Genomic DNA, 27,961 nt, shown 5'->3' with positions numbered 1-27,961 from the left:
AACAGTAAAAAATAGACAGTGAAACACCAAAATCAAATTGTATGAATAGCTTTACCAGTACCAAGTTAAAAATTCCAAAGAATCAAACACTTAAGGGTAATTAATATATTGCCAGAGGATTATTTTAAAACTAATTATTTTGGCTGTGCTTCTGTACATTTTTGGGCTTCTCCTAGCCAACTGGATGTTGTCCTTCATAAATATGACCACCTCTGTACAAAGCACACTTGTAAACCTCTGAGAGCAAAGGGTCCGACAACATGCATAAGAGCAGTGTTCAAAATCAAGGACTACAGTTTTTTCACAATGACTTCAAGTGCTTCAATCTAACTCGGGTGGTAGATTTCTAGTAGGCAAGAGGCCTGTATGTCTACAGTACAGAACTTTAGAATTAAAAGACCTGCAGCTGAACAAGAGATTAATTTGGAACTGTGGTGTACATAGTGTGGTCTCTCACTAAAGTTTTTAGTTCTACTTTTCTCTAAGCATCTTGGTGTTTTATTAGCACTTTGGTTTGGTTTTCTTTACTTTACAATTAAACTTGATCAATTTAGGTAAGCATTTAAAAGTAATCTTTCCTGGTGTACTGATGTTATTTTGTACAATTCATGTAGTTCTAATTGTAATTAGAAGGGGAAATATTATTATTGCTATTTTCTTGGTTCCACAAATCACATGTAATTTGCTTTCTCTTTCACTCTGGAGAAATAACAAAGGCTATCCTTGAGCTACTGTCATATAATTCAGAATCTTTAAGATGGGGAAGATTTTGTGACTGTTTACAAGAAGCCAGATGAATGTTCTGTGCCATTTTACCTCTGCATATTCCAGGTTTTTTATTCCTTTGGCAGCTATATGGAAGCATTCAAGTGTATTAATCATGACGATAAGCAAACATGTAATGTGATATGCCATCTCTTTAGCAGAGAATTTGGAAAAAAACATGTCTTCAGGACAGTACTTCTGCTTATTTCAGGAAGCTGCAAATTGTTGGAAGACAAGTGGGCGTTCCACTTCAGAGGTTACTCACTGATTCAAGCTCTAGTTCTGCAGTGCTGCTGCTCAGGGGATGAAGCTGAAGTGATATTAATCCACAGTAAAATCAGGTTATAGGATTAACACCAAAAAATGTTTTGTATGGCCAATGTGGAGTTACAAGCTCATCCCTACAGTGGACGTCATTGTACACCAAAATGAAGATTTGTCATGTCCAACAGAGGATTTGCTTGTATGGCCTAAGTATGACTTGGCCAGGGCCTGGTCCGCTTTTTGAACATTTTTTCCTTGCTTGTAGCAAAGGAAAAACATTTTTCCTTGGTTGCATTTTTGCTACAACACAACAGCTTACCTCTGTTATTTCACATCTGAAAGCTTGGAAGGCATAACTATTCCAGGAAGGCAGGGATAGGTTTGGGGCTTCTCCTGTCTTGGAAATCTACCTGAAAATTACTACAGAAGACAACAGGATGGAGCAGCCCCATTGCAGTCAAAATGGAGAATAAAGATCATGCAAATGTAGCAATCCCTTGTTTGCACCAGCAAATACTAGGATTGTAACAAAGTTGCAGAGTTGGTAAAATAGTCTTCAGTGTCTGGTGCTATTGCTAGTGACTACTGGAGTATCTGCTGTGCAGATTCCTCAGACTTGGAGAACAAAAACTAACAAACTTCAACTAGGAATCACTCACTCAGTTACTCAATGACTAATTTTCATCTGCTCTTGTTCTCTATAAAGATCATTTTAGCTTGGAGGACATGGTGAAAAAAATCCTCCAACATTCCTCTACTTGCAAAGTGAGCAATCCTGATACAATTATACAAAAATACAGGAACTCAAAATTTCTCCAAGTGACTGCAAATGCAGAATTGCAGTAGCTTAGCTGTGCGCATCAGACGAGAGGCTCTATTGCATGATTTTTATTCAGTTCCTAATGCACCACTTTGTCAGAACTCAGTAATAAAAATTATTTATGATCAAAATCTGTAATAATATCCACTAAGATACAGTGTTCTTTAATACTACAGTTGATTAAAGTCAGCTTCACGCAGAAAATCCAATAAACTTTATACAAACCACTTTAAAACAGCAGTTGTCATTCAAATCACAAAAAGGCAGCAGTACAGATATTCCACATGACAGTATTTTTATCCTGGACGTCCCTCGTAGTCCGAGTGCAGCACTAGTTATTCCCCCTCCTAGAGCTGGTATCTGCTACGCAGGTATTCTTCAGGTATTCTAAAAAAATGTCTTTTACTTCAAACAAGCTTCACAACTGGGAAGTATTTGTGAGGAGAGAAGTCGAATTCTGGAGGAACCTATAAAGAAAAAATTTAAGATTAGACATTAGAACAGCAGTACTACTGCACTTAATATTTATTACGAGAACAACCTGCAGACAGAAAAAAAAATTAACAGCAACAGATTGAAAAAACATAGTCTTTGTGGCAGCCCGCATTCCCATCACTTTGTTCATACAAGCTGCTGTTATGCTTGCTAGTTCCCACTATGGAAGAATACTCTTATAGTCTGTGTTGTCCAACATGTTTTTCCCTTTTTTTTTTCTGAAAACATTCACAGGTGAGAATTTTCCATATTTGCTTAACTACAACAAACTATTTCCAGGGGAAAAATAAGTTACTTTCCTTCTTCTTAGAGTAAATACAGCTTGAATGTGTTCATTTGGCTCTTAAGAGATTTGTGGTGGCTTTACACAGAATTAGATGAACCGTTCATGTTGAGAAATCTTCATATCATTGAATCCAACCTTAATGTATGTGAACGTTTTATGTTCAATTGAGCTGGCATTTCCTTACCTTAGAGTCTTTCTTGTGGCCTCCTGCCAGCAGCTTCATGACCACAATATTTGGTTTTGCAACTTTTAGAATTCGATTGACCTAAACATAAAACAGAAAGAAGTCTTCAAGGCAAAACATATGACCTCACAATTATTTCAAAGATAATACTGTAATGTAGATATTCTATTAGCAATACAGGAGTTCTCTTACAGGATCAGTTTAACAGAGATCAGACTGTTTTGGATTTGTTTTTAAATACAACAGCTGAATTAATTAAATTTAATGAAGGGTGCATCTATTTTAATACTCACTTTTCAAAAAATTCAACAGGCCACAGAAACCACAGCTTTAACAAGTCTTGAACAAAAACATGGGAACTATGGCAAGTTCTGTGGCGCTCACACAAATAAAAGTATACATAGACTCTAGGCATCTTATCCTCAACATTGCAACACAATGGAAAGAGGAACTCATGTATCAAACTGGTGGCTTTTTGCATGGAAGTGCTCTGAGTGTGCTCAAAGCTACCTTTTAACTATCTTGGCCTCAGTTAGCTCATGTGTGAGTACCACCATGATCCAGAGAGGAGACAGTCCTAAATTCTAAGGAGGACCTAATCCTGTAACTATTCTTAAATCTGCTTAGATTTGACAGAAAAAGCATCCTCATCCTCCTTGCTCCAAAATACAGTCACAGACACTTAAGGTTTTAGGCTATGGACAAAAAGGTAGAAATTCCTACCCATGTTTACAGCTCAGTGCTGAGAAAACTGCTCCAGGGAACAAGTGCCAAAACCAAGACCAATACTCTTTTCATCCTAATGGTATCCAAACCTGTTTTCCCCACCTCTCAGGAGTCCACCTGAATTACTAGATGCCAACTAAGTGCGACAGGCATGTTATCACTGTCTGATTACAAGTGCTGTGCTTCCAGAAAGGGGCTAGAAGGCAGCATGCAAGGAAATAAGCTGCCATCCAGCATCTCAGGTCCTCAGCAGAGAGAGCATTTTTTACCGCGAGCAAACTTTCTGCTAACTGCTGTACTGACACAGACCACTGTCTACCCCTTAATCAAAGCACTCAACTTTGCTCACCATTTCCATGAAGTACATTTTGGATCTCAAGGAGGTCCAGCTGAAAAAAACCACTTTCTCTATTTTGAGCAAATACTTGTTTTCCTAGTATTGCAGTCTTACCTCATTGTCTGGATTCGGAATATTCTCAAGAATCATTTTAGCTTGCTGGTAATGCTTGCTAGCTGCCATGTAGAGATCTGATGACTGAGGAGGTGGGCTGTACTTATTTAAATCAGACATTTCCTAGTGTGTTACAGAAATACATAAATACATGTTAAAATATATAAAATTGAAATTTAAAATTGCCAGGAGATTGTTTCTACCACATTACTGTATTAAAGAGAAGAGTTATGTCAACTACTACTTTAAAAATCAAAACTGAAATTGAAAATATTTACTTAAAATGGCAAAACCCAAGCAACAACACAGTGGTCAACTATTACAGTGCCACAAAACATAATGAAATTCTCACAATCTTTATAAAACAGTCTCTCTTGAACAAATTTACATTCATTTGCTTTAACAGTGGCACAAAACAGGGTATATTACAGGAAAAAAGTAGATTAAAAAAAGTATATTGTTTACTCAAAGCCATAGCAAGTCAGATGCTGAAACTGTACAAAACTTCATTTTATACAATTTTGATTCTTCAATTTTTTTTTGTTCTTGATTACAGATTTAAAAAAACCTTTAATGACAAGACCACGATAATCGCTTAATTTCCACTACAACAGTTCGTAACCTTAAACTGGGGAGAGTAACTGGAATAGAAAATAGCACTGTTTCAGTACAGACTAACCTCACAAATGAGACTAATAACCAGCTGGGTAAGCAGCAAACACCTAGTTCAATATGAGCTGACAAGGTGGTCTTACTACAAATCAGACAAGCCTCATATGGGATTATACAAACAAGAGTATGGTCAGCATGTCAAAGAATGTTATCATCCCGAACTCAGTATTTGTGTTATCTGAAATACTGCATCCAGGGCTGGATCCACTCAGTTCAAGAAAGATGTTGAGATGTGGAGACAGTTGGGGGCCTAGAGCATATAAGCCACAAGGAGAGGTCAGTGGACCTGTACTTTTTCAGTTTAATAGGAAGAATGCTAATGGGTAATTTTAATAGCAGCCTACGACTACTTGAAAGACAGTTATAAAGCTGTCAGAACACAAAGATTCCTTGTTCATAATGGCAAACAGCATAACATGAGAGGCCACAGGTTGTGGCCTGGTAATTCACGTTGGGCATTAGGCAAAAAAAAGGAGTAGTGCAGCCCTCAATCAGTTATCCTGTGACTTAAAGGACCAGAAAAAAGTAACTGGATCAGGTTTAACCAAAGAGGTTGGAAAATCTCCAACCTTGACTTTTTTCAGATTTGGCTAGACAAAGACACAGGTAATGTGATTTATAATGCTACTTCAAGAAGGAGATTGGACAAGACAAGTCTCCACTGGTCCCTTCTATACACCACTCAAAATTAACTTATTTATTTTTCCATTTGCTTGCTGCACTAATAAAAACATGCTGCTATTATTAACTGCAGCCGAGAAGTCTTTCAGTAGACTTCCAAGAGATTTGGTTTTCATGCAACTCAACAGAACCATCTTAAACTGCCATATCAGACTGATGCTAAATGTCTAAGTTTATAAAGACTTCAATACATCTTTCACAAAACTAAAGCTAGGAAGTCCTTGCCATTGTGACATAGCTTCAATGTGAACTCTGAGATTCTTTTTATCATGACAGTGATATTTAAAGCAGGTGAGTAAATTACTTCTATAAAAGCATCATGTTTGAAGATTACTCACTTTAAATTGCAAGTAGTGCACTGGAGGTGGTGTTATAACACTGTTGAATGGAGCAAATCTGTGCTCATATCGAACTTGCTCACTATCCAGTTCAAACTTAGGTTTTCTTACTTTGCCATCCATGTCAAAGGCAATCATTGTCTAAACGAAAAAGATAAATATAGTGAAAATATTAGCTTTATGTCATACTTTGCTGTGAGAAAGATCAAAATTATGATGTAGGTATAACTGGAAGGATAGAAAAACTGTAGAGAATTCAGAATAGAAAATTATAAATTTGAACTTAATTTTCATTACCACTACAAAAAAAGAAGGCATGCAGTGGATGCAGGATCCCTATTACAAAAAAATTTGAAACAAATAGAACACAAATGAGTTACCTTGTACATCCCAGCGCACATATTTTGGTATGCTTGACTCATGGTGATCTCTCTGCTGAGAGGGCGAACTGCAAATTTTACATAAAAATACATTTTCTTACTTCAGTGTAAGTACATATATTAATTTCAGATAGAGGAGTTCTTCCAAATTTCTACAAAGTCATTTAACTCTTAATTATATTTTAAAATAACTGAAGTATACAAAGCCTAGACATGCATTTCTGCTTCCCTGACTCCTGGTTACATAAAAAACCTCAGGACACCCCTACCAGTCACATGAACACAATTCTACTCTCAATGGAATAAAAACTGATCAGTGGTATTCCCATGACATAACAAAACACTGAACAACACCCTCAAACTTACAGTCTGTATGCAAGAGGCCTAGTTCAGGGATCTTTTTGACTTCTATAAGGATAAAAAGTGCTTTAACTTCTAAGAAGTTACAGCACTTTTTATCCTTATAATCCTGAGAGCATTCTTTTAAGTTTCCCTTTAGTTTCCAGTGTTTAATTAGTGTCAAACTGCCCAACACTTGGCATCTCAAGTACATTAGTAATTTTCAGAATTTCAAGAGACAAGGGAAATTAATTGATATGATCCTGAGGAATATTCAATTAATTGTTTGTTCCCCCTTGAAAAGGTGGCAAGGAAATGAAACAGAAACTCACCACTGTATAATTAAGAAACATGCTTTAAGACCTCTAAAGCCAAATAAAAATTACAGAAATATGCTGAAAGTCTAGTGTTTGAACCTAGTTACAGTCACTAAAAGCATAATTCTGCAGGAATTATAAACTCTGAGAAGGTCCAACACATAACACAACTGAAGAAACTATATACAGTGAATATAAATGAGTTTGTGTTTTTCTGAAAGATCTATCTGAAAGTAAAAAACAAACTAAATAAATAGGAAACGTTTTAGAAGTTTTACATTCAGCCTTCATAAACATGAGGATATTTTTCCTACTCATTTCAGTGTTCCCTGTTTAAATTTTGAATTTTAATTCTACATAGCTGCATGAAGGGGAAAGAGGTGTTAGCACTCTACACCTAGGTACCTTTCTTCTTTTTCTTTGTTTTCTTACTACTGCGGCCTTTCTGTTGTTCCTCCATTATCCTCTCCTCTGCCATCTGGGAGCTGTCGGCGCGGCTCAGCGTTGACATCAGCCAGGCATAGAGGAACTCGGAGAGGTACCTGCGCAGAGGCCGCACACAGGAGCGGTTACGGCGGCAGCGCACCGCGCACTCGCGCTGCGCGCGTCCCGCTGACTACTGAGGCGCTTGCTCCAAGAGGTGAAGGACATGTCCTAGCAAAGGACAATTCCTATGGGCCATAAAAACTCTTTGTTTTGCACGGCTGGAATCAACACATTGGTCTACGTTCATGTTTTGGTTCAGATTCAACCACTAACAGCTCAAGGTATGCAAGCTTCTTACACATTTACTAATGAAGTCTAAGCTTCTTATTTCAAAACTCCTGTAAGACCAAATTTTTCTAGAACTCTTCCCCCACCAAATCAAGTGGGTTTTTTTAAAGATACTATGTTAATTAATACCTTTTCTACTTTTGTTCTGACTTGTTATTCTGAGAAACAATATAACTACTGACTTTTTCAAGCATTAAAAAGTTATGGATTATTACATAAAGGGGTCAAGCCCACAGACCCAAAACATCCATATGCAGTTCTTTCAGAGTTAGAGACAACTTTAGGAACATTTTTTTAGAAAGTGGAAGCAAGTCAAATAAGTATCTTACTTGATTTCAAATCAAAAGGAATAAGGGAAAAAGAATAGAGAAAAACTTTACAGATTTGGAGCACAATAAAAATGTAGTAACAGCTACTAAAATGTTGTAATCAGAAGAAAAATTACTGAGAAATTTGAGTTTCATTTGCACATTGCCTCTCAGAAACTGCTTCTTTTTTTTCTCCTCAAGTAAGAAAGCAGTTGACATGACAATTCCAACTAAGAGTGGTTTTATTAAATTTGCAGAGGGAAATAAGGGCAGGTAGAAAATACTGTGTCACAAAAGTTGTTATTACTTATTGAGTTACTAATTGAAAAAGATTGCCATCTTCTGGTGTCTTCTGAAATATTATTTTTTTCACTTAATACTTAATCCACTGTTGAAACAACATAGAAAAGCAATGCATTGAAGTTTGTGTCATTTGCACTCTTTTAATCATTCAGTAAGAAGGCTATGGCTTACATAGAAATCTCTTGGTAGGTTAAAAAAATTTGAAATTCTCTTTTAGCACAAGCCATTAACTATAAAAAATAATTAATGTGAATGGAAGTGGAAAAATAAAAGTATTCTGTTTCCAGATAATGTGATCATTTTCACTAAAGGTGGAGGATATCTCTTCAAATATATCCCAGATAAGAAGTTAATTTTATCTAGTCAACTTTCAGATTATAGTTATGACTTAAAACTTCACAGAACTTTTCCCGAATACTAGAGATCAATAAGACTAGTGATCCTGGTACTACAAAGGCAGAAAAGAATAAAGGAAATTGCTTTTCTCCTGCATACCTCTTGTCTACCAAAATCAGCACACATTTCATTCATTGTCAATAAAAGACCCTCTGCCAAAAAGCTAAACAGAGTGAGAATTACTATTTCAGGAAAAAAGATACGCTATTTAGTAAGTTTAAAAAGCTAGAGACCAACAGATTTTTTTCTCTCCTTGTAATATTATAAGTGCTGATCAAGCTTGAGATCATAAAATCATATTGGAAGTCCCCCCTTCGAATATTATAGCTCTCTGGAAACATCCCTCTTCAGAGAGCTGTCAGTAAAGCATCTTCTTACCAATAGATGTAGTAATATTCATGCATACTGTAAAGTTCTAACTCAAAGCCACTGAGAAGATACTGTATCATAATACGAAGGTTGTGGTATAGGACCCAGGTGCCCAAGCAAGCCAGATGTTGCCTTTGTGGTTCCTGCTTCAGTAACATGCTATGAAGCGCTGCATCTACTTTCTCTGCCTGTTGAAAAGAAACCAAAGGACCTCAAAGTAATAGACAGAGGAGGAAAAATATTTGACTGAAACAGCAGAAATAAAAAAAGCCAGAAATAAAATCTTAACAGATTGGGTTGGTAAATTTATGCTCCAGATTAAAAGATGGAAACAAGTCTAGAACTGTCAGAAAACTGTAAAGATACTCACTTAAGTAAATTCTGCTGCACAGAACAAAAATATTCTACACAGTATTATAGCAAGAACATTAGATACATAAAATTTGTACTTTTTAAATGTATTTGTATATAGATCATTAGCAGTCACATGAGCACAAACTCAGAACCCATTACATGCTAGTGTTCATTGTTCTATATTGGCAAGAATTACTTTTTTTTAAAAAAAACTAGCTGTACTGAAAAAATAAATTTATAAGCTTCATATGCAAGAAACACACTATGTTCCACCAGAGTAACTAAAATATTGCCAAGACCAATTTTGTCTTAAGAAGCAAGTTGTATGGAAGGCAAAGTCTCTCACTGTTGGAATACCGTCAGTAAGCCTAAACAGAACAATCCATATAACCTGCTACAAAACGAAAAAAACAGTGCCTCAGCTACAATACTGCAACAAACTCAAACCATCTTGAAGAAAGCTGGAGCACACAAAATCTCCCCCCAAGTTCCTCAACTGTTCTCCTTGCCATATTGGGAAATATTTTATTATTATATGGCTCTCACTGCTGAGGAAACTCAACTTCCAGCAATAGAGAATGTATTTTTTCTTCTCATCTCTCCCCATTCTTGAGAGATGTCCAAAAATCAATCAGAACACATATTTTTAAGAGTTATTTTTTTACTTTATTTTTATTAATTATAAAATTTTGCAGTTTCCATCTTACGTAGGTACAAGGCTGAGTTTTCAAAGGTGTCTTGTAAGCACACCTTGTGTATCTCCCCCTGGTTTCATCTTGCAGATTGATAATCACAAGCAGGATAGAGACTAAAAGCTGTGCAGTTACCATTAAATTACATCGCAACAGGTCATTCTGAAGTCTACTTATTGGACAAAGTTAATATTAAAAAATGTATGTTTTTGTTCCATACATCTAGCATAAAGTTTTTGGATGCATCCTAAAAATTTCTTGTTAAATGTGCTAAATTTTAGGAGTCCTTGTCTTAAGGATTTTCCATCATTCATTTAGAATTTAGTACCATGCTTCACTCTGCCATTAATATACCTGGACAGAAACTTTGCTGGCCTGCTGCCTAGGACATTACCTCATCTTGTAGTGTGGCAAATTCCTCAAGGATGTGACCTAGTTTATCTCTCTGGCGAGCTCTGTTGTGTCCATGGATTTGAATCAGACTACAGAATGGCTGGAAGAAGTAAAGTGTAATTTTAAATTACCAATACAACTTTGAAACTACAGGAGAAGTACTATGATGTCTATTTAGGCACCTGGTTTATACATCTATATTAGGAAGTGGGTTCCTTACTACTCCCTACAAAGTGCAAGTTAGCAGGAAAGTAAACTCTATGGAGTGATGCAAGAGCCAAATTCTCGGCACGCAAGCTGATGTGAAATTAAGTCAGCATCCTTTAGGAAGTCACCAGAGTAAAATGCTTAGGGCTAAAGAGGTATTTCTTATACCTAAATCCATGTGCCCAGGTGGCTAAGGTGGCCAATGGCATCCTGGCCTGTATCAGAAACACTGTATCCAGCAGGACCAGGGCAGTGGTTGTCCCTCTGAACTCAGTACTGGTGGGTGAGGCCTTGTCTCAAACCTCTTTTATTTCCGGGGCCCTCACAACAAGAGAGACCTTAAGGGAGCATGTCCACAGAAGGGCAATGGAGGTGTGAAGGGTCTGTGTCAAAAGTCATGTGAGGAGTGGCTGAGGGAGCTAGGGGTGTTTTTATTTTACCCTGCAGAAAAGGTGGCTCAGGAGAGGCCTTATCACTCTCTACAACCAGGAAGGAGGGTGCAGCCAAGTGAGGCTCATCTGTTCTGTCAAATGACAGGACAAGAGGAAATGGCCTCAAGTTGTGCCAGGGGAGGTTTTACTGAATATTAAGAAAAATTTCTTGACAATGAAATTTGTCAAGCATTGGAACCAGCTTCTCAGGAAAGTGGTTGAGTCATCATCTCTGGAAATATTTAAAGGATATGTAGTCGTGACACTTTAGGGGTATGGTTTAGTGATGGACTTGGCAGTGCTGGTTTTGGACTCAATGAGCTTGGAGGTATTTTCCACCCTAAATAATTCTGATTTTGATAAGATTTTCATCATGCCACATTCAACAACAGAATCCTAAAAAGCTGAAACTGAACAGAATATTAAAATAATTTTGTTTTTATTGATATGCATTTGTGACATGAAACTACTCTATAAAGATGTAGTAGATGCAGATTTCTTAAAAATGCTAAATAAAAATCTGGAAGCAGAAGAAAACCAGCAATAATGACCAGCAGATTTTTAAAAGGCATTACTAAATTAAGATGGCCAACTTCTTCAATTTTCCCTTCATGTCAGGTGTGTAAAATAATTTGTCTCATTTTCAAATGTATGTACATCTGCCAAGTTCTCACATACAGATACATGTTATAATTGGAAAGAACACTTACCCGAACACAATGTGTGACAAAGGAATCAATGTAGTCTTTTGCCTGGTGGTTATTATAAAGACAACACCTAAAAAGGAAATACCCATGTACATACATATTTTTTATAAATGCCACCATTTATAAAAATCTATGCAGCACAAAACAAAAAAAAAAAACATGAGTGCAGCAACAGCAACTGAGTCCTTCATACATAAGCACTATGTACAAAATGTATGTTTTTTGTACAATTGTCATTGCTCTTGTAACAGAAATACTTTTTCATCAGACATGTAAACACATACAAGTACACTCAAGATCCACTTACTTTGGAGAAAGTACTGGAGGACTGACGAAAGATCTTAAGGCATCTTTTACCATGTCTTGCATGAGATGAGTGCCAAACACCTTCTTGTTATCTACTAGGAAAGTTGTCTAAAAGTAAAGATCTGTTTTTAGAAACGTGTTTTAACATAAAAGTAATGCTCTAGAATTACTAATAGAAAGCTCTGGCAGTACCTTTTTTATATAATAAAATTGTAAGATTACCTAAAGAATTAAAATGGCTCAACTAGGTCCAAGGTTAAAGACTCAGAAATATTGAGACCTGACACTTCTTTGGTATTCCCAGGACACCAAATGCAGCTCTATTACTTGCACAATAGAGTGCTTGCAAAATTGTTCAATTTCTTGGATGATACAGCAGACATTTCTGAAAATTAGCATAAAATATGTGCCTTCTCTGGACAAAGATAAGGATATATTTCCAGAGTACTGCTGATGTTTTTCAATCCCTCTGGATGCTACTACTTACATCAGTCATGTCTGATACTCATTTAACTTCCCTCCATGAGTGCTATGTCCCCTTCTTACATGGTTCTTCAGCAGTTGAAGAAAAAACTGCTGTCAGGCACCCACAGGGATTACACAAACACATGTAGTGGAAGGTGAGAACACACATGCTAGGAACACATTTCACTTGCCCACATTTATAGTCCATTGGCTCTACACATGGTTTAATAGGGATCAAATGTAAAGAAATTCTGGCATCTAGGGGCATCCTATTATTCTGCATCAACCATCAGTTTTACTGTTGTAGCAATAGAAGCAATCTGTACATTAAGTTCTGTCCAAATAGGGAGATGAATACAAATACCAGCCCCAAAATGAAAAAGCACATGAAGAGCGGCATAAAAATATGTGTACAGGCACAGCTTTATGGTGGAGAAAAAAAATATTAAATGCTTTCTGTTTTAATTAGCATGTACTAAAATGATCAAAGCAACAGTGTTTAAAAATTATTTTAGAAATTAGATCAAAACATAAACCTATGTATATAGAATCACAGAATGGTTGGCAGTGGAATGGACACTAAAGATGATCTAGTTCCAAACTCCCAGCCACAGGCAGGGACAGCTTTCTGGCCTTGAATGCTTGTGGAGCATCCACAACTTCTCTGGGCAGCCTCTTCCAATGCCTCATCATCCTCATAGCAAAGCATTTCTTCCATAATACTTAATACTTAAATATCACCAGAACATTATTTGCCACTTAACTATTATTAACTTACATGCAAATTATTGAAATATTAAAGAAAATGAATCTATAATGAATATGGAAGTATTTTAATAGTAGACATAATTAGGACTTGCCTGTAACAGGGATCTTGAAAGAACACACGGTGATTGCTCACTAAACTCACAGAAAAAGTCCTAACATATATGTAGGAAAAGAAAAAAAACACAAATCAGGTTAATATGCCAATTTATATATGTATATATATATACACCAAATCATTTTTACACACACACACACACCTTTCCTAAACAAATATATACAGCTGGGTAAATACACCTACATTTTGTCTAAGGCATACACAAATAGCATAGCTTACACAGCTTGTAAGAAACAGACCATGAATAGTTTGAACAGAACAAAATATATTATGAAGATTTTCTGCAATTACTCGTTTCCTAACAAAAAGTGTTCTGAATTTTCAAATGCTACAACTAGAAAGATAATAGTACAGAAAAAATAAGTACTGTGTGATTAAGATAATGATGTAACTATACTAGGTATTGAACAAAACTGAGAATTTATTTTAAAAAATTGATTGAAATCCAGGCAAGGTTTAACTGTTACCAGGCATTTCATGCAAACACTCCTTTCATTAATTAGCAGGAAATAACAAGATGAGAGGTTTGCTGTAACTGTATCTCTTTTATCAGTCAGTGAATGCATGGATACCAAAAAATATTTCAAGCATTTAAGTGTCTTCCAATACATGTAGGCAGTAACTAAGAGTAACATCAGTTATTAAGGAAAGAATATAAGCAGGTGCTTAACTTTATGCCTATTTAGTGCCCTCTTGTGTTATAGGCACATGTGCAGAATACTGATTAATGAATTTGAAAAAAAAAAATCAGACACATAGCAAAGAATTATATTCTGTTGCTGTAGACACAGCTCTTCAACCAAAGAAACTTGCTTGGCCTTCGCCAGTAAGACACAACTATTTAATGAATTACAGGAAAATTGAGATGTTTGAGAGAAGAAAAGGTCCTTATCAAAAGAAGAAAAGTAGTAACTATCAGGAAGGATAGTAAATTTTGAAATTGAGCCTAACAGTTAAAAACACCAAATATATACATAGTGCTCTGTTTTCTCTCCAGTGAGCAAGAGCATGCATATATGGAATGATTTTTTTGCAAGTCACATTTTCAGATCTTATTTCTGGTAATAAATAAGAAATATTCATGCTTACCAGTATACAGTGCAAGTTACTTAAGTTGACTACTTCACATACAGTTTTTATTCGGTCTATTAGTTTGGAAAAATAATTGACCATTTCTTCCCTTTTAATAATTTTTGCATATCTAGGGAAAGTTGGTGGCAGCAATCTCTGATTAACAAGTGGCTCAAACCCCATCATAATAGGATGATCTAAAGAAGGAGGAGGGGAGAGAGAGAAAAGCTGCATATGAGTTGTGTTTTCAGAACCCCCTTCAATAATACAAATTATTCAATTAGCCAAAATGAATTCTTAAAGTGACAGTTAACTTCCCGAGACTCCAACAAGCCAACTACTACAATGTTTACTCTTTAAGAAACCCGAGTCCTCGTGTACAAGCAATGAAGTACTGTTCCCTGTTTTAAAATGGCATATACACTGATTCCAAGTGTGATGCACTTAATCAAAAGTTCACATTATCTCTGGCTTTGAAATGACAGTGCTGCTCTCAGGAGAGCCACCACCTGGTAAAATAAAATTAAAATCAAACAATGCAAATCTGTAACAACTTGTATAGCAAGTGTTTTAGTTCAAAGTAAATAGTGATTTCAACTTTTTTAAAAAATACACAAAGGTATTTATGTTTGTGAAGGGATCATATCCAGGAAAGGAAAAAATGGTGTAATTTGATACATACCTCCTTTAGTGGTATCATTCTGTGCCTGCATACCATGATGCAGTGAATTGTGTATGGCAGAGAGCAAGTCAGCTGCCTGAGTCATTAGTTTCTGAGCTTCTGCAACTGCACTTGTCTGAAAGCCAGGAAAAAATTATTATCATTACAAACCAATATATTTTGACTATCTAAATAATGTTAGTATAAAAAAAAAACCAAAGGGCATTAAAATTCTGATATTCTTATATAACCCAAGTTCTGAAAAAAACCCAAATAACCCAAGATTTTTGTGTGGTAGCACATTTTATATATCTGTACATAATTTCAATGCTGTCTATTTTGCTGTGTAAGACTTTACAATAGTTACAACTGAAAGTCTTCTACACAATGCATGAGAGTCTGCTTGGTGGAGCATGTAGTTCTAGCCCTTTGCCTTAAAACATGAAGTTCCTTCCCCTCTCAGTAATTAGGAAATCTTACATCAATCCTCAAAAAACGGGCAAGTTGTATGGAATGCTATTAAATTCCTCTTCTCAGACCAAAGATATCTAGATATAAATTCCCTATCACATGAAAGGAAAAGCATACAGGTCTTCTAATATGGACAAAATAGTGCCCAGCATCAGGTAACTCCACAGGAGGGAACTGAACTTAAACAAGAAGTTTTGCTCATGTGTGAAAAGAGTAATTAGAAATCCATAAATATTTTTAAATCTTTTGTAATGAATATTCTGTCCTTCTGCAAGGCCATAATAATGTCAGCTACTAGCCTTCCCTGTGTTTCCCACTTGGAACAAAAACTGAGTATTTGCTGCAGTAAGGCTTTATTCAAAGCTTTACCTCCATCCACATCAATTCAAACCTCATGAATCTACACACAAATTTCTGGATCTTAAAGAATGAAAAATGGGTATTTCACAGCATCCCGATGCAAACACAGAAACGCCAAATGAACGTACCTCTTTTTTCGTAAAAGCTATCAGGACGGTGAGTAAGACGCGGGTAAACTTGACTCTGCTGAAGACAGCTAAACACTGTTGATGCTGTAATAAAGTAATACTGCTAATTACTTAGTAGTAGGTATTAGATAATAGAATCATAAAATATCCTGTGTTGGAAGGGACCCAGAAGGATCATCCAGCCCAACTCTTGGCTCACCCCAACTGCTTGAGTGTGGTCCAAATTTTCCTGGACTCGGAGTTTTGGTGCTGTGACCACCTCCCTGGGGAGCCTGTTCCAGTGCCCAACCACCCTCTGGGTGAAAACGCTGTTTCTAATATCCAACCTAAACCTCACCTGACACAACTTCAGGCCTTTCCCTCAAGTCCTTTCACTGGTCACCATCAAAGAAGAGATAGTGCCTGTCCCTTCTCCTCCTCACAAGGAAGTTTTAACTGCAAAAGGTCTCCCCTCAGTCTCCTCATCTCCAGGCTGAACAGAGCAAGTGATCTCAGCTGCTCCTCATACAGCTTCCCCTAAAGGCCATTCATCCTCCTTATGGCCCTTCTTTGGACACACTCTAATACCTTAATGGCTTTCTTGTATTGTGGTGTGCAGAACGCCCATAGGACTCCTGCCCTCCCTGCACAAACTGACGCACAAAAAGCCTTGGCATGCCCTGCTGTTTTCCAGCTCTTCTCCATGCTCCTGGCTGGTCACACTTCCTGGCTGCTTCTTATATGCATGGGTGTGGTTATGCCATATTTAAATCTCCCATTTACATACATGAAATCCAGGAAAAAAAGCAAACAATTCATTACTTCAAGTTCAACTTCTGGATCTCTCTCTTCTCCTTGTCGACTTCGGGTGCTCTGCAAGGTAAAGAAATGTCAAATAATTTACTAAAAATTGCAAAGGGAAGCTACTGATAAAATCCCTTTGCCTTCTCTAAAACATCCACCTGTTAAATAACTCGAAAAATCAGTTTTCAAATTCAAAATTTCTTAAAATATAATTCAGATACTTGAATGACTGTCCTATAGTAATAAGAACTATCTCAGTAAATTCTGCAAATAAGCAAGAAAAGTGCATGAACACTTTACATTTTAAGCTATAGTAAAGGAAAATTAAATAACTTCTTTAACCTTACATGTTATATCTGCCTAAAACCTGAAAGTTAAATACCTACATTCTGTGTCCTAGCCCAGTGTTATCTTCTGCATCACGACTCCAGCTTCTACTACTACTGAAGCAACTACTAAGGAGCTCACAAATAAAGTGAAGACTTAGCTAGAAAGCAAACTAAAAGCATGATACAGAAACCATTATGGCAGTCCTTCAAAAACCCCATTACAATGACAAAACCCTCCTTCATTCCTCATAATCCAACTCCCTACCCCAAACCTATGTTAAGTACACCTGAAATATATCTGACAAGACAAAAATGAAAATACCTTCACTCGTCTTTGCAAGTCATCTTCTACATCTTTCAGCATACCTGGAAAAAAAATCACAGCATGATTAAAAGCTGAGAAGCATTTCTAGGCACACCTATACCACTCAGGGGGAAAGAAATTTTATGGGGAAAATCAAAAGTGCTTTACATATCCATTAGCCAAAGACTAAACAAAAAATAATCTTGTGAGGAATGGTGGGGATGTCTTGGAACAACCAAAAATCAGGATACAGACCAACTGATGCAAAGCTAAAGCAAGCATAAGCTTTTCAAAAATATATCAATGAAAAGCTCAAATACACATAAAAAAATAGTGCATCATTAACGTACATACTTATGTATGTACTTAAAAGCATATGTATTCATAGCTGTAGAACGACTAGATTGCTTTTTTCCTAAAGCAGCCTATTTAGAGGACAACAAATTATGAGGCAAAAAAGCAGAATTCAAGCAACGTACTTTCTATTGGTCTGTATCTTTACCATGTTGAGCTCATGCCTAGCCACTTCATTGGTGCATTTAAAAGCACTTCTTCTGTTTCTCAAGGACATAACAAGACAACTGAACCTTTTTTCCAAGGAAAAATGATTTTATCTCTCTTTTACCAAGTCAGCAATTTCCACAATAAAAATAAAAACTTAACAGCTGAAACTCCTAGCAATTAATCATATGTGTCTGAAAGCAATCACATGCTCAAAAGAGAAAGAGGCTGCTGGACAGATATAAAGCAAGCACAGACTGTACCTGTAACTCTAAGATCTGTCACACTATTGGCCATTTTAAATCCGTAAGTCATTGACTGAAAATCTTCCTAAAAAGAAAAATCAAAGAAGCAATATGTAGTGAAATATAAAAGCTGTAGTTACGTTTTCAGATTGGGGTTTGGGATCTTCTTTTTGGTTTGGGTTTTTTAGGAGTTGTTTTCTTAAAAGGTTTTGAGTCTTTTTGCTGTTTTTTTTCTCTTTTGGAGGAGTGACTGGGGGTGTGCTTTTGTTTAATTCTATCATGTACAGAGGTCCAGATTTATTCTACATAGCTGAATGCACTCAGAATGAATACACTGAATGACTTTCCCACCCAAATCCAGTTTCAGGTAATAATTTTCTGCATTAATCCTTAATATGCCCTTCATATTTTCATCATGTGACACCTTACCAAAAGGTTACAACTATAGCTGCAAAGTAGTATTTGATCCATTTTAGATATAGTCAGGAAGAGTGACTTGTCCAAGCTCAGAGGAAACAGATTGCTCTGAGCGCAGAAAACAGGACTCTGATCCCACAGCCAGATGGACATTTTAGGCAAAATGCAATCATTACTATCTAACAGAAAAATTTAAAAATTAAACAGTTTCACAACTGAGACACATTTCAAATGGTTAACCACAAGACTTGCACTGCTTCTTGATTAAAATATTTATGTGACTCCAGTATTCAAGGAAAATACAGAAGAGAGCATGAAACATCTTCACTGGGGAAAACTGCATTTTAAAGGTATCCAGTCTAATACTTTTAGGATGGTGAAGTGCTATTTCTACAGTATCCTCAAATCAAACTCTAACAAATGTCACTAATACATTGTTTTACTTGCATTATGGTATAATATTGCATATTTAACCCCACAGGAGATGGGAAACACATACCTCCTCAAAAACAGCTGCTTTGTTAACCTTTTCTCTGGCAATATCACAGATTTTTAGGATTCCAAGAGCAAAAGCTTTCATAGCAGGATCTTCTATGAAGTCTGGATTATGAATATAAAGGCAAGTGAATACTGTCTGTGCCAAGGAATGTCCTTCTAACCATGTTATCTAGGGAAAAGGAAATTAAATATTTAACTCATTACAGCCAAGTCCTCATTTTCATAGATCCATTCTTTTTCCATTTTACTGTGCTTCAAAGACTCATTAAGGAACTAAACATTAAAATTAAAGTCGCCTTATCAAGGCAACCTTCCAAGTACCAAAAATGAGGAAGTGAAGGTGCTTCAAGCCTAGAATTCTGGCATTGGATAAACCTCTTCTATAAAGTTCAGGTCTAACCCCTATGATTTAGACATGGCATTATGTTAAGAGAACTCAACATTTAACAGTTTAACATTTAATAAACATTTAATAAACCTCTGCATAAATAGCGAATGGAAAATGCAAATGACTATGAGACAAGTCACAAATGTTCTTCATGTTCTCTCTCTTTACAACATAAAAGCTTCTTATCACAATTCTCTCTCTCTACCACTTCCATGTTTCTTTAAGCTACAGGGAAAGTTTCACTAAGTTAAATTTCTATCTTGAAATGGTAAAAAACTAAGTAGAACCATATTTATAATATGGTCCGCTTTTGGAGACCAGGAGTAGAAAAAAAATGATGTTATACTGAATCAGATTTGATTTGATATTTTTGATGTAATTTTGAAGAATAACTGAAAATAATGAGTATCAGTCACTGAGAAAATTAAAGCATATACACAGAGAAAGAATTGCAATTAATAAGTAACTGATATTCAACTTATTTTTACTAAATAGATTTATTTTCTTTGTTCAAAATGCTTCTGTAAGCTCAGTCAATTCTGGCTGTACATAAAGGAGCAACAGAGTGCTACCAGTTACTGCACACTCAGCTTCCAACACAGTCAAACATCAATACACAGCAGGCAATCAGATAACATGCATTTATAAAACCAGAAAGCATAAAACCTTTTAAAGTTTTTAAGGCGCTACCAGCTATCTTCCATATTTCTTATAGAAAAAAATTAAAAATCAAAATTAAGCCTTTCATTATAGATAATAAAAATAACTAAATGGAAATTAAAATATAAGTATGTATTTTCTGCTTGGTAAATATTTTTTTGAGTTCTGCTGGTTTTTTTTCTTTTTTCTTTTTTTTAAGATGGATTAATGGATTATATTTTGAAAGCAAAACCATCCAACCTAAAGAAAAGAAAAATGCTTACCAAACAACAAAAACACGTGTCCATTATTCCTACCAGCTCAGGTGAAGTGAGATCCTTTATTTTAATGGTGCCATCCTTTGAAAACAAACAAGCAAACAATAACAACCAAAGTCCTAAATACTATGAAAGCATACAGGCAAAATACAACTTATTTGTACCAAAGCCAAAAAAGAAATTAATATTTGTTTAAAACTTCAGAATAATTGTATGCCACTAGCTTTACCAACCAGCTTTACAACATGTCTCAAATTCTTAAAAACTTTTCACTCCCATCAATTAACACTGATCAAACATAAAACTACCCAAAGAGAAGACTAAAGTAAGAATTCTTATTTATTACTAGCCAAGAAAAGTTTGAAACTAGTTAACTGCTAACAGTAAATCATAATAATAAAGTACGTATCATCATAATAAAGATTGAACATGAAGTAATATGCAGGATCAACTCTTTGAAGACTGTTTTTTAAACTTGTAGTATTTTACTGCCTTAAAGGTCAACACCAAAAAGGCTGCAAATTTGATCATTTAATTTGCCCAGTGTATGCAATCCTGGATACATTCTACATGACTTAGCTAGTGTTTAACAGAGTTCTCTGTCTCAATTCCAAATGTTTACCATAAAAAAATTCTTTTGCCTCTGAGTGCATTACTTTTTCTGAAAAAACAGCAAGTCTTTCAACCTCTGTCCTCCAATTTACCTTGATCATAAATCAAAAGTTAATCATTATTGTCGATGTTGATAAATTATCTGGCTTCTGTTCGATGCTGATAAACTCAAGGAATGATAAAGTGTTAATTTCCAGCTTTTTTAAGGAAGCTGGTTTCCATCCAGGTTAAACAGAAGCTAACAAATACATCTTCATATAAAAGACACATTTTGGGGAAGCATAGAGTTATTTGCAAAACAATGTTGGAGATATATTTACTTAAGGTATCAATAACCAATAATTTCATATTGCTTTTCACTGGAAGAGTTAGCATCGTTGTGATAATGCAGGTAACAAGAAAAGTAAACATTACAAGCTATTTTTTACTTAATTTTCCAGAAGAAAAAAGAAAAACATAGATTTCAAGAGAAACACTATTTATGCTGTATTGTGCTTAGCTGTAATTTGACAAAAATGTGCATTTCTACAGACAGTGTAGTTAAACCCAGGAAATTCATACAAACCTTAATAGCTTGCTCAAAGTTAAGAACCTTTCTGTTAACTTGGTTTCCAATCATACCAGCATCCATCTTGGGATCCATCATTTCAATGGCAGACATGGCTTCAAAAAGACCAAAACTAGGAACACAAATAAAATAAATGTGCTCAATGTATTTTTTTTATATAAAATAGTCTTTGCAAACTAACCAAAAAGAACACAGGATGACAAACCAAGTACACTATATTCTGACCACAGACAATAAGGTATATGAAAATTAGTATTGATCTTCAGAGATCATGGTTTTCAGGAAGTTAAGAATCTCTCAACAAATTCATAGGAAAAGAGATGGCTAAAAGTAAAAGAAAATTATTAAACTTTCTATAAGGATGAAGAACACTCCTGAGTGAAATATCCCACTACTATATCTTTGCACACTTGTTTTTATAAACTTCATAGCATCTTCTTAAACATCATGCAAAATCATAAACTGATATTAACTGAACAAGCTGTTCCTTAGTACACCACATCCAAAAAACCAAGTAAGATATGTCCCCCAAACACGAATGACAATATACATAACATAGATTAATATATATTGAAATAACAGGTTTATTTAAAATAAGCATGTTAACAAAACTGATGCAAAAACCCCAAAAAAACGCAGCGTGTGATAATATATCACTTGTAGTCAGGGCAGAAGAAAAAATGCTTGCAGAAGAGCCACACTAAAAGACTTACCTATATATGAAGAGATACAGTGCTTCACTTTATCACGACATTTGTCAAACTTCAGGCTTTATATACAAAAAGTTTACTGAATGTGGCACAATTAAATTCTGAGAATGTAAATTCTGTATTTGCTGTATTTGCTCTGAAATGCTCTTATGTATAAAACTACACCTGAAAATGCGCTTTGATTCAACTGACATCCGTGCCCACATTTTTAAGCAAGTTTTCATTTTCTGTTTAAGCTTCTGTTTTCTGAGCTATTAGTTTCAAATTCAGCAAGTCTTTACCAGATGCTTTTCTTTGAAATATACTTTCAATGTGTAGAGTTCTCACTTTCTGCTTTAGCATGATATTTATGTTGCATTAAGGCATACAATTGTTTATCTAATATTTTATAGTGACACTTGGGGTAACCAGGTTTAAAGTCTTTCTGGCCTTTTTTAACAAAAGCAAGTCCCATAAGATAGTGCAGTAATGTAATCACCACAGATCATAAGATATGCTATGAACTTCTGGAACAGAATTTCAATCACATTGAAAAATGTAATTTTGTACTTAGAGCATCAGATTTGTTCAGCATTCATACAAGTGCAGCATATACACACTGCTAAGAATGTATGATATTCTATATACTTCAAATACTTTATTTAAAGTAAAAGTCTAAAAAAGCTTGGTTATTAGGTAACATGAACATGTTTGCAGTAATCTTATCTAAAAGCCAGAACCATCCCACACACATACTTACAGCTTGTCATGAAGCAGTTCTCCTAACTTCAGTTCTATAAAGGAAAGGGACAAAACAAACAATTACAATCATCCTACTAGCACAACTATTCCAGGGTAGTCTTGTCACGCACCAAACTGCCTTATGCCAAGATATAACAAGCTGCAGGAAGCAGATCAGGCATTTCTACTTGCGCTGCATTTGCATGGCCTGGGTTTTGTAGCTTGTGGGGGGATGACTACAGGGATGGCTTTTGTGAGAAGGTGCCAGAAGCTTCTTCCATGTCCAGCAGAGCCAATCCCTGGTGGCTCCAGAGACGGATGTGCCACTGGGCCAATTAGAAACAATAATACCTTGTGGTAAGAGATTTAAAAAGAAAACCAAAAAACCCAAAACTGCACAGTTTCAACAGCAGATGGAGAGGAGCCGAGTGAGAACATGGGAGAAGAAGGGCACTGCAGACACCAAGGTCAGTGAAGAAGGAGGAGGAGGAGGTGCTCCAGGTGCCAGATCTGAGATTCCCCTGCAGCCCATGGCGAGGCAGCTGTGCCCTGCGGCCCATGGAGGTCCATGGCGATGCAGAGATCCACCTGCAGCTGGTGGGGGAGACCCACACTGGAGCCGGTGATGCACAAAGGAGTCTGTGAGCCCAAGGGAGGCCCCATGCTGGAGCAGCTTGTGTTTGAAGGACTGCACCCTGTAAAAGAGTGACCCAGGCTGCAGCAGTTTTGGGAGGCCTGTGTGTCCATGGGAGGGAGTCACACTGCAGCAGGTCACTGAGAGCTGCTGCTCATGAGATGGACCCATGCTGGAGAAGCTCATGGAGAACTGTCTGCAATGGGAGGGACTCCATGGTGCAGCAGGAGAATGACTCTTGTTCCTGAGCAGTGGGAGAAGCCTGGGGTGATGAACTGGCCATAACCCCCATTCCCTGTCTCCCTGTGCTGCTGGGGTAGGAGCACAGCTGGAAAGAAGGAGGGGTGGCAGGAAGATGTTTCTAAGGGTTATTTTACTTTCTCATTGTCCTGCTCTGATTTTGTCAATAATAAATTCCCTTCTTATGTCTAAGTCGAGCCTGTTTTTCCCATGATGATATGTGGTGAGTGATCCCTCTCAGTCCTTATCTCAACCCATGACCCTTCATTAAATTTTCCCTTCTCTGTTCAGCTGCAGAGGTGAGTAAGTGGCTTTGGTGTGTGCCTGGCATCTGGCCCAGGTCAACCCATGACACTACTGCTTTTACCTACAGAGCACTTTCAAGACTGAAAGACTAAAAAAAACACTCCAGTGGTTAACAGCGTGCCCCCATCCCTCTGTTATTCTAGGAATTAAAACAGTTTTAGAATTACTAAGTACGCAGTGCACTCAAAGCACAAAAAGCTGATATATTGCTGCAGGGCTGCAGGTCAAGGGAGAGGATTCTGCCCTCTGCTCTAATGGGACTCCAGCTGGAACACTGAGTCTGTCTGGGGTTCCAGCACAGGAAGGACATGGATCTATCTGTTGGTGCAAGTTCAAAAGAGGCTAACAAAAATGAATGGAAGGCTAAAGCACCTTTCCTGTGAAGACAGGCTGAAAGAGTTGGGGCTGTTCAGCCTGGAGAAGAAAAAGGTCTATGGGGACCAGCTAGCATCCTTCCAGTTCATAAAGGAAGGCCAGAAAACACCTGGCGATTGACTTTTTACAAGGACATGTACTGACAGGACAAGAGAAATACTGTTAAACTAAAAGAGAGATTTAGATTAGATACTGGGAAACATTCTTTACTATGAGGGTGGTGAGTCACTGGAACAGGTTGCCCAGAGAAGCTGTGGATCCCCCATCCCTGTCACTGTTCAAGGCCAGGCTGAATGGGGCTTTGAGCAACACAGTCTGGTGAGAGGCGTCCCCTGTCCATGCCAGGGGAGTTGGAATGAGAGGATCTTTAAGGTCCCTTCCAACACAAATCATTCTGTGATGATTATTCTGTGAAATATTAGCATCTGAATAGCCTGGAATACAGCCGTTTCCTCTGCTCCTTTATTCAGGTGTCTTAGTCTCTTCCAGGGGAGACTACTGAAAGGCTTGCTTTCCCTCATAACTTTTAAAGGAGTCTCTAGATATATTTGATGGGTACAGATATAAGTAATCTATTACAGATACAAGTAATATAGAGAAATAATTATTTATAAGTAATTTAGAGTAATACAGAGAAATAATATGCAGAAATTGTGTTTATCATTATGTAATAGTCTGTGTGGTAAGATGCAGTTTTTATACTTATCCTTCCTTAGTGTCATCATAAAATCAGTTGAAAAAAACTGTAAACTAGCAGTAGCACCTGGCAGTAATAAAGGTACTATTTAAATGTAAGCAACTGCTTCCCCATTACTGAGATGCACTGTATCAATTGAAAAACTCAGACTTGTTTCAAAGATGAAAAATGATGCACTGATGAATTAAATAAATTACAGCACCATGGAGATCCAAAAGCATGCAAGAAAGAAACAGAGTGTTGACTCTGCATGCAGGAATGACATCTCCACTTGGCAGAAGAGAGAGTAAGAAATCTTCGCAAAGGAAAAAAAGCAGATGTGAAAATGCGTAAGGTGAAAAAACTTTGATTAAAGAGGTATTTATGTAATCCGGAAGAGAAAACAAAGTGAGGTGGTTCATGACAATTCCAACCTCAGAGTTAAGAAGGAATCAATGCTTGTTCATCTGAAGCTTGAACCTAGGTCAAACTATTGCTCAAAAAAGCTCAAAGAACTACACAAAGGCCTCCAAAGGATTCCAAGTTTTCTCAGAATGAAAGGACTACAACTCACCTCTACAAGCTTCTTCAAAATCCTGGGTTATATCTATCCAGCTGGTATTACTCTTTTCCATCTTGTCAGGCATACCGAGTTCCCATCCGGAATCATCATCCTCTAGTGTAGCTTTCATAACCATGATGCTGCACCTTTAAATTCCTGTCAGAGACACCATATATTTGCACAAATCAGAGAAGGTGCTTTGTGGGAATAATTTTTTTCTTTTCAATAATCACGTGAGAATGGGAAATGAACTAACGTTTTATTTAAACAACTACTGTTATACAAGACCAACAGAAAAACCCTTATTAAAAACAACTCTTTAAGAAAAAGGTTTTCTTATGTGTAATTTCTTTACAAGTAGCTTATACACTGTGAAACCTCAAAAACTAAGGACATCAGAATATCGGCTGTTCAGACCCATACTAAGGTGTCTATTGTCAATTGGAAATAAAATCAGAAGCATAACAACAGATGCAGACATCACAATTTTCTATTTGTTCTTTTACACTGTTAGACTATACGTCCTCCTACTGCTCTGCAACGGAAATTAAAAAGATGGTACTGTAAAACTGAAAAAATACTTATTTCCTACAATTTTCTCAGCAGAAAGCAGTATCAAGATTGCAGCACTTAAGTTAAGCAAGTTCAGACCGGATTATAAATTTTGAACTCCACCGACCAGCTACTTCGAACTGGTTTTGTTCTTTCGCAACCTCCCGACACGCGGGCAGCCCTGAGGACTCCAGGCTTCCACAGTCAGCCTGCCCGTGAGGTACCAGCAACGCTGAACTCCCCTCTGCTGACGGAGCAGCTGCGAGCCCGGCAAGCCCTGAGCAGCTTAACCACAGCCGCCACGGAAGCTTCAAACAAAGGCCCCAGTGGCAGAGGACCTCCAGGGCATCGGGAATTAACAAAAACAAAGGGGAGGATAAAATGGCTTTCGAGCAGCAGCCCGGGGGTCTCCCCTCGGCCGAGCCAGGTTTACTCCCCATCGGGGGCCGTCAGGCTGTCACCAGTTCTCTAGCGACCGCAGGGACTGCCAGGCTCAGTGGGCTGTGATGAGGAAGTACGTGAGAAATCTGTTGAAATAAATTAAATTCTCCCTTGCATCCCGGGACAACCAGGCCCTTCGGGATCTCCTCTTCCCACAGGTCACCCCAACTCCGGCGCTGCTCAGCGGGCCCCGCGCAGCCTCCCGGGGACGCCGGGCACCGCCGCCTGCCCGCACGGCTCCTCCGCCCCGCCGCAGAGGAGGAGCCAGCACGCCGCCCGCCCCGCTGCGGGGCAGCGGCGCCGCCGCGGGCTCCCCCTTCCTCCGTCCCTCCCTCGGTGCCCCTGCGGGCTCTGCCTGCGCCCTTCGCCCCGCACCCTCCCCGGGCCTCACCGCTACGTCCCACGCCGCCGCCCGCCCGCCGCTCCTGGCTGGGCCGCCGCCGCACACGCGCAGACCCGCTGCTGCTGCCGCTGCCGCCACCAGCCCGCGGCCCCGGCCTGAGCGCCCGGCGCAGCCGCACACAAGAAGCTCCGCCGCCCCACCTCGTCCGCGACCGCGGCTTACCGTGAGCGGCGAGGCGGGGCGAGAGAGGCCGGGGCGGCGGCGCTCGGCACCCGCTGCGCCCGCGAGGAACGCGGGGCGGGGCGGGCGGCCCTGCGGCGGCTCCGCCCAGCGCGGTGCAGGCTCGGGCGCCATGAGGCTCCCGTGAGGGGGTGGGGACAGGGCGAGCAGGGGCTGGGCGGACGGTGCGGGGGCCGCTGCCGCGCAGCCGGAGCTGAGGCTGTCTCCCGGTCTGTTGTCAACGCTCTTTCAATATCTAGAAAGCGCGTGTCGACAGGACGGAGACAGGTTTTTCTCAGTGACGCCCAGCAGTAGGACAAAAGGCAGTGGGCACAAACTCATGCACAGGAAGTTCCACCTGAAGAACTTCCACGAGGAAGAACTTTACCGTGCAGGTGACCGAGCTCTGGAACAGATTGCCCAGAGAGGTTGTGGAGGCTCCCTCGCGGGAGATACTCAAGAACTGTATAGACACAAGCCTGTGCCACATGCTCCTGGATGATTCTGCTTGAGTGGACAGGTTGGACAAACGGCCTCGTCTCTTGTAGCCTGACCCTTTCTGTGACTCGGACTCGCTGCCGGCGCGGCCCCTGCGTTCCCGGCCGAGCCCGCAGGCCGGCGCTG

At 38.2% G+C, this 27,961-nt stretch overlaps 1 protein-coding gene across 2 annotated transcripts; it reads right to left on the bottom strand.

Annotated features, from left to right (window-relative positions):
• Positions 1–32: 32 nt before the first annotated feature.
• Positions 33–27,404, bottom strand: NAA35 (N-alpha-acetyltransferase 35, NatC auxiliary subunit). Of its 2 annotated transcripts, none has more exons than XM_063180266.1 (23): positions 27,341–27,404; positions 25,795–25,938; positions 23,009–23,042; positions 21,557–21,671; positions 20,386–20,460; positions 19,076–19,243; positions 18,178–18,244; positions 17,432–17,475; positions 16,799–16,849; positions 15,998–16,081; positions 15,060–15,174; positions 14,396–14,574; positions 13,284–13,343; positions 11,960–12,066; positions 11,656–11,722; positions 10,309–10,407; positions 8,878–9,056; positions 7,124–7,260; positions 6,063–6,130; positions 5,683–5,823; positions 3,992–4,114; positions 2,815–2,895; positions 33–2,316 (listed from the first exon to the last, which is right to left on the bottom strand). In XM_063180266.1, the coding sequence occupies exons 2-23, from the start codon at positions 25,916–25,918 to the stop codon at positions 2,257–2,259; spliced, it is 2,178 nt and encodes a 725-aa protein (XP_063036336.1). In that variant the 5' UTR covers positions 25,919–25,938; positions 27,341–27,404; the 3' UTR covers positions 33–2,256. The 2 variants fall into 2 exon arrangements, with proteins under 2 accessions (XP_063036336.1, XP_063036335.1); XM_063180265.1 differs by lacking the exon at positions 27,341–27,404 and adding an exon at positions 27,167–27,252.
• Between the last annotated feature and the right edge of the window lie 557 nt (positions 27,405–27,961).

This window comes from Melospiza melodia, chromosome Z (assembly GCF_035770615.1).
Source record: "Melospiza melodia melodia isolate bMelMel2 chromosome Z, bMelMel2.pri, whole genome shotgun sequence".
Lineage (NCBI taxonomy): Eukaryota > Metazoa > Chordata > Aves > Passeriformes > Passerellidae > Melospiza > Melospiza melodia.
This window is presented reverse-complemented; position numbering and strand designations above follow the sequence as displayed.

What these genes read in the sequence shown, in the direction of transcription:
- NAA35 (XM_063180266.1), bottom strand. Translation starts at nt 25,918, where the DNA reads ATGGTTATGAAAGCTACACTAGAGGATGATGATTCCGGATGGGAACTC. An exon ending in AAGCAGCTGTTTTTGAGGAG is followed by an intron (nt 18,245 to 19,075) that starts GTATGTGTTTCC and finishes TTTTCTTTTTAG; the next exon opens with GAAGATTTTCAGTCAATGAC. An exon ending in GTAACTTGCACTGTATACTG is followed by an intron (nt 13,344 to 14,395) that starts GTAAGCATGAAT and finishes CATATATGTTAG; the next exon opens with GACTTTTTCTGTGAGTTTAG.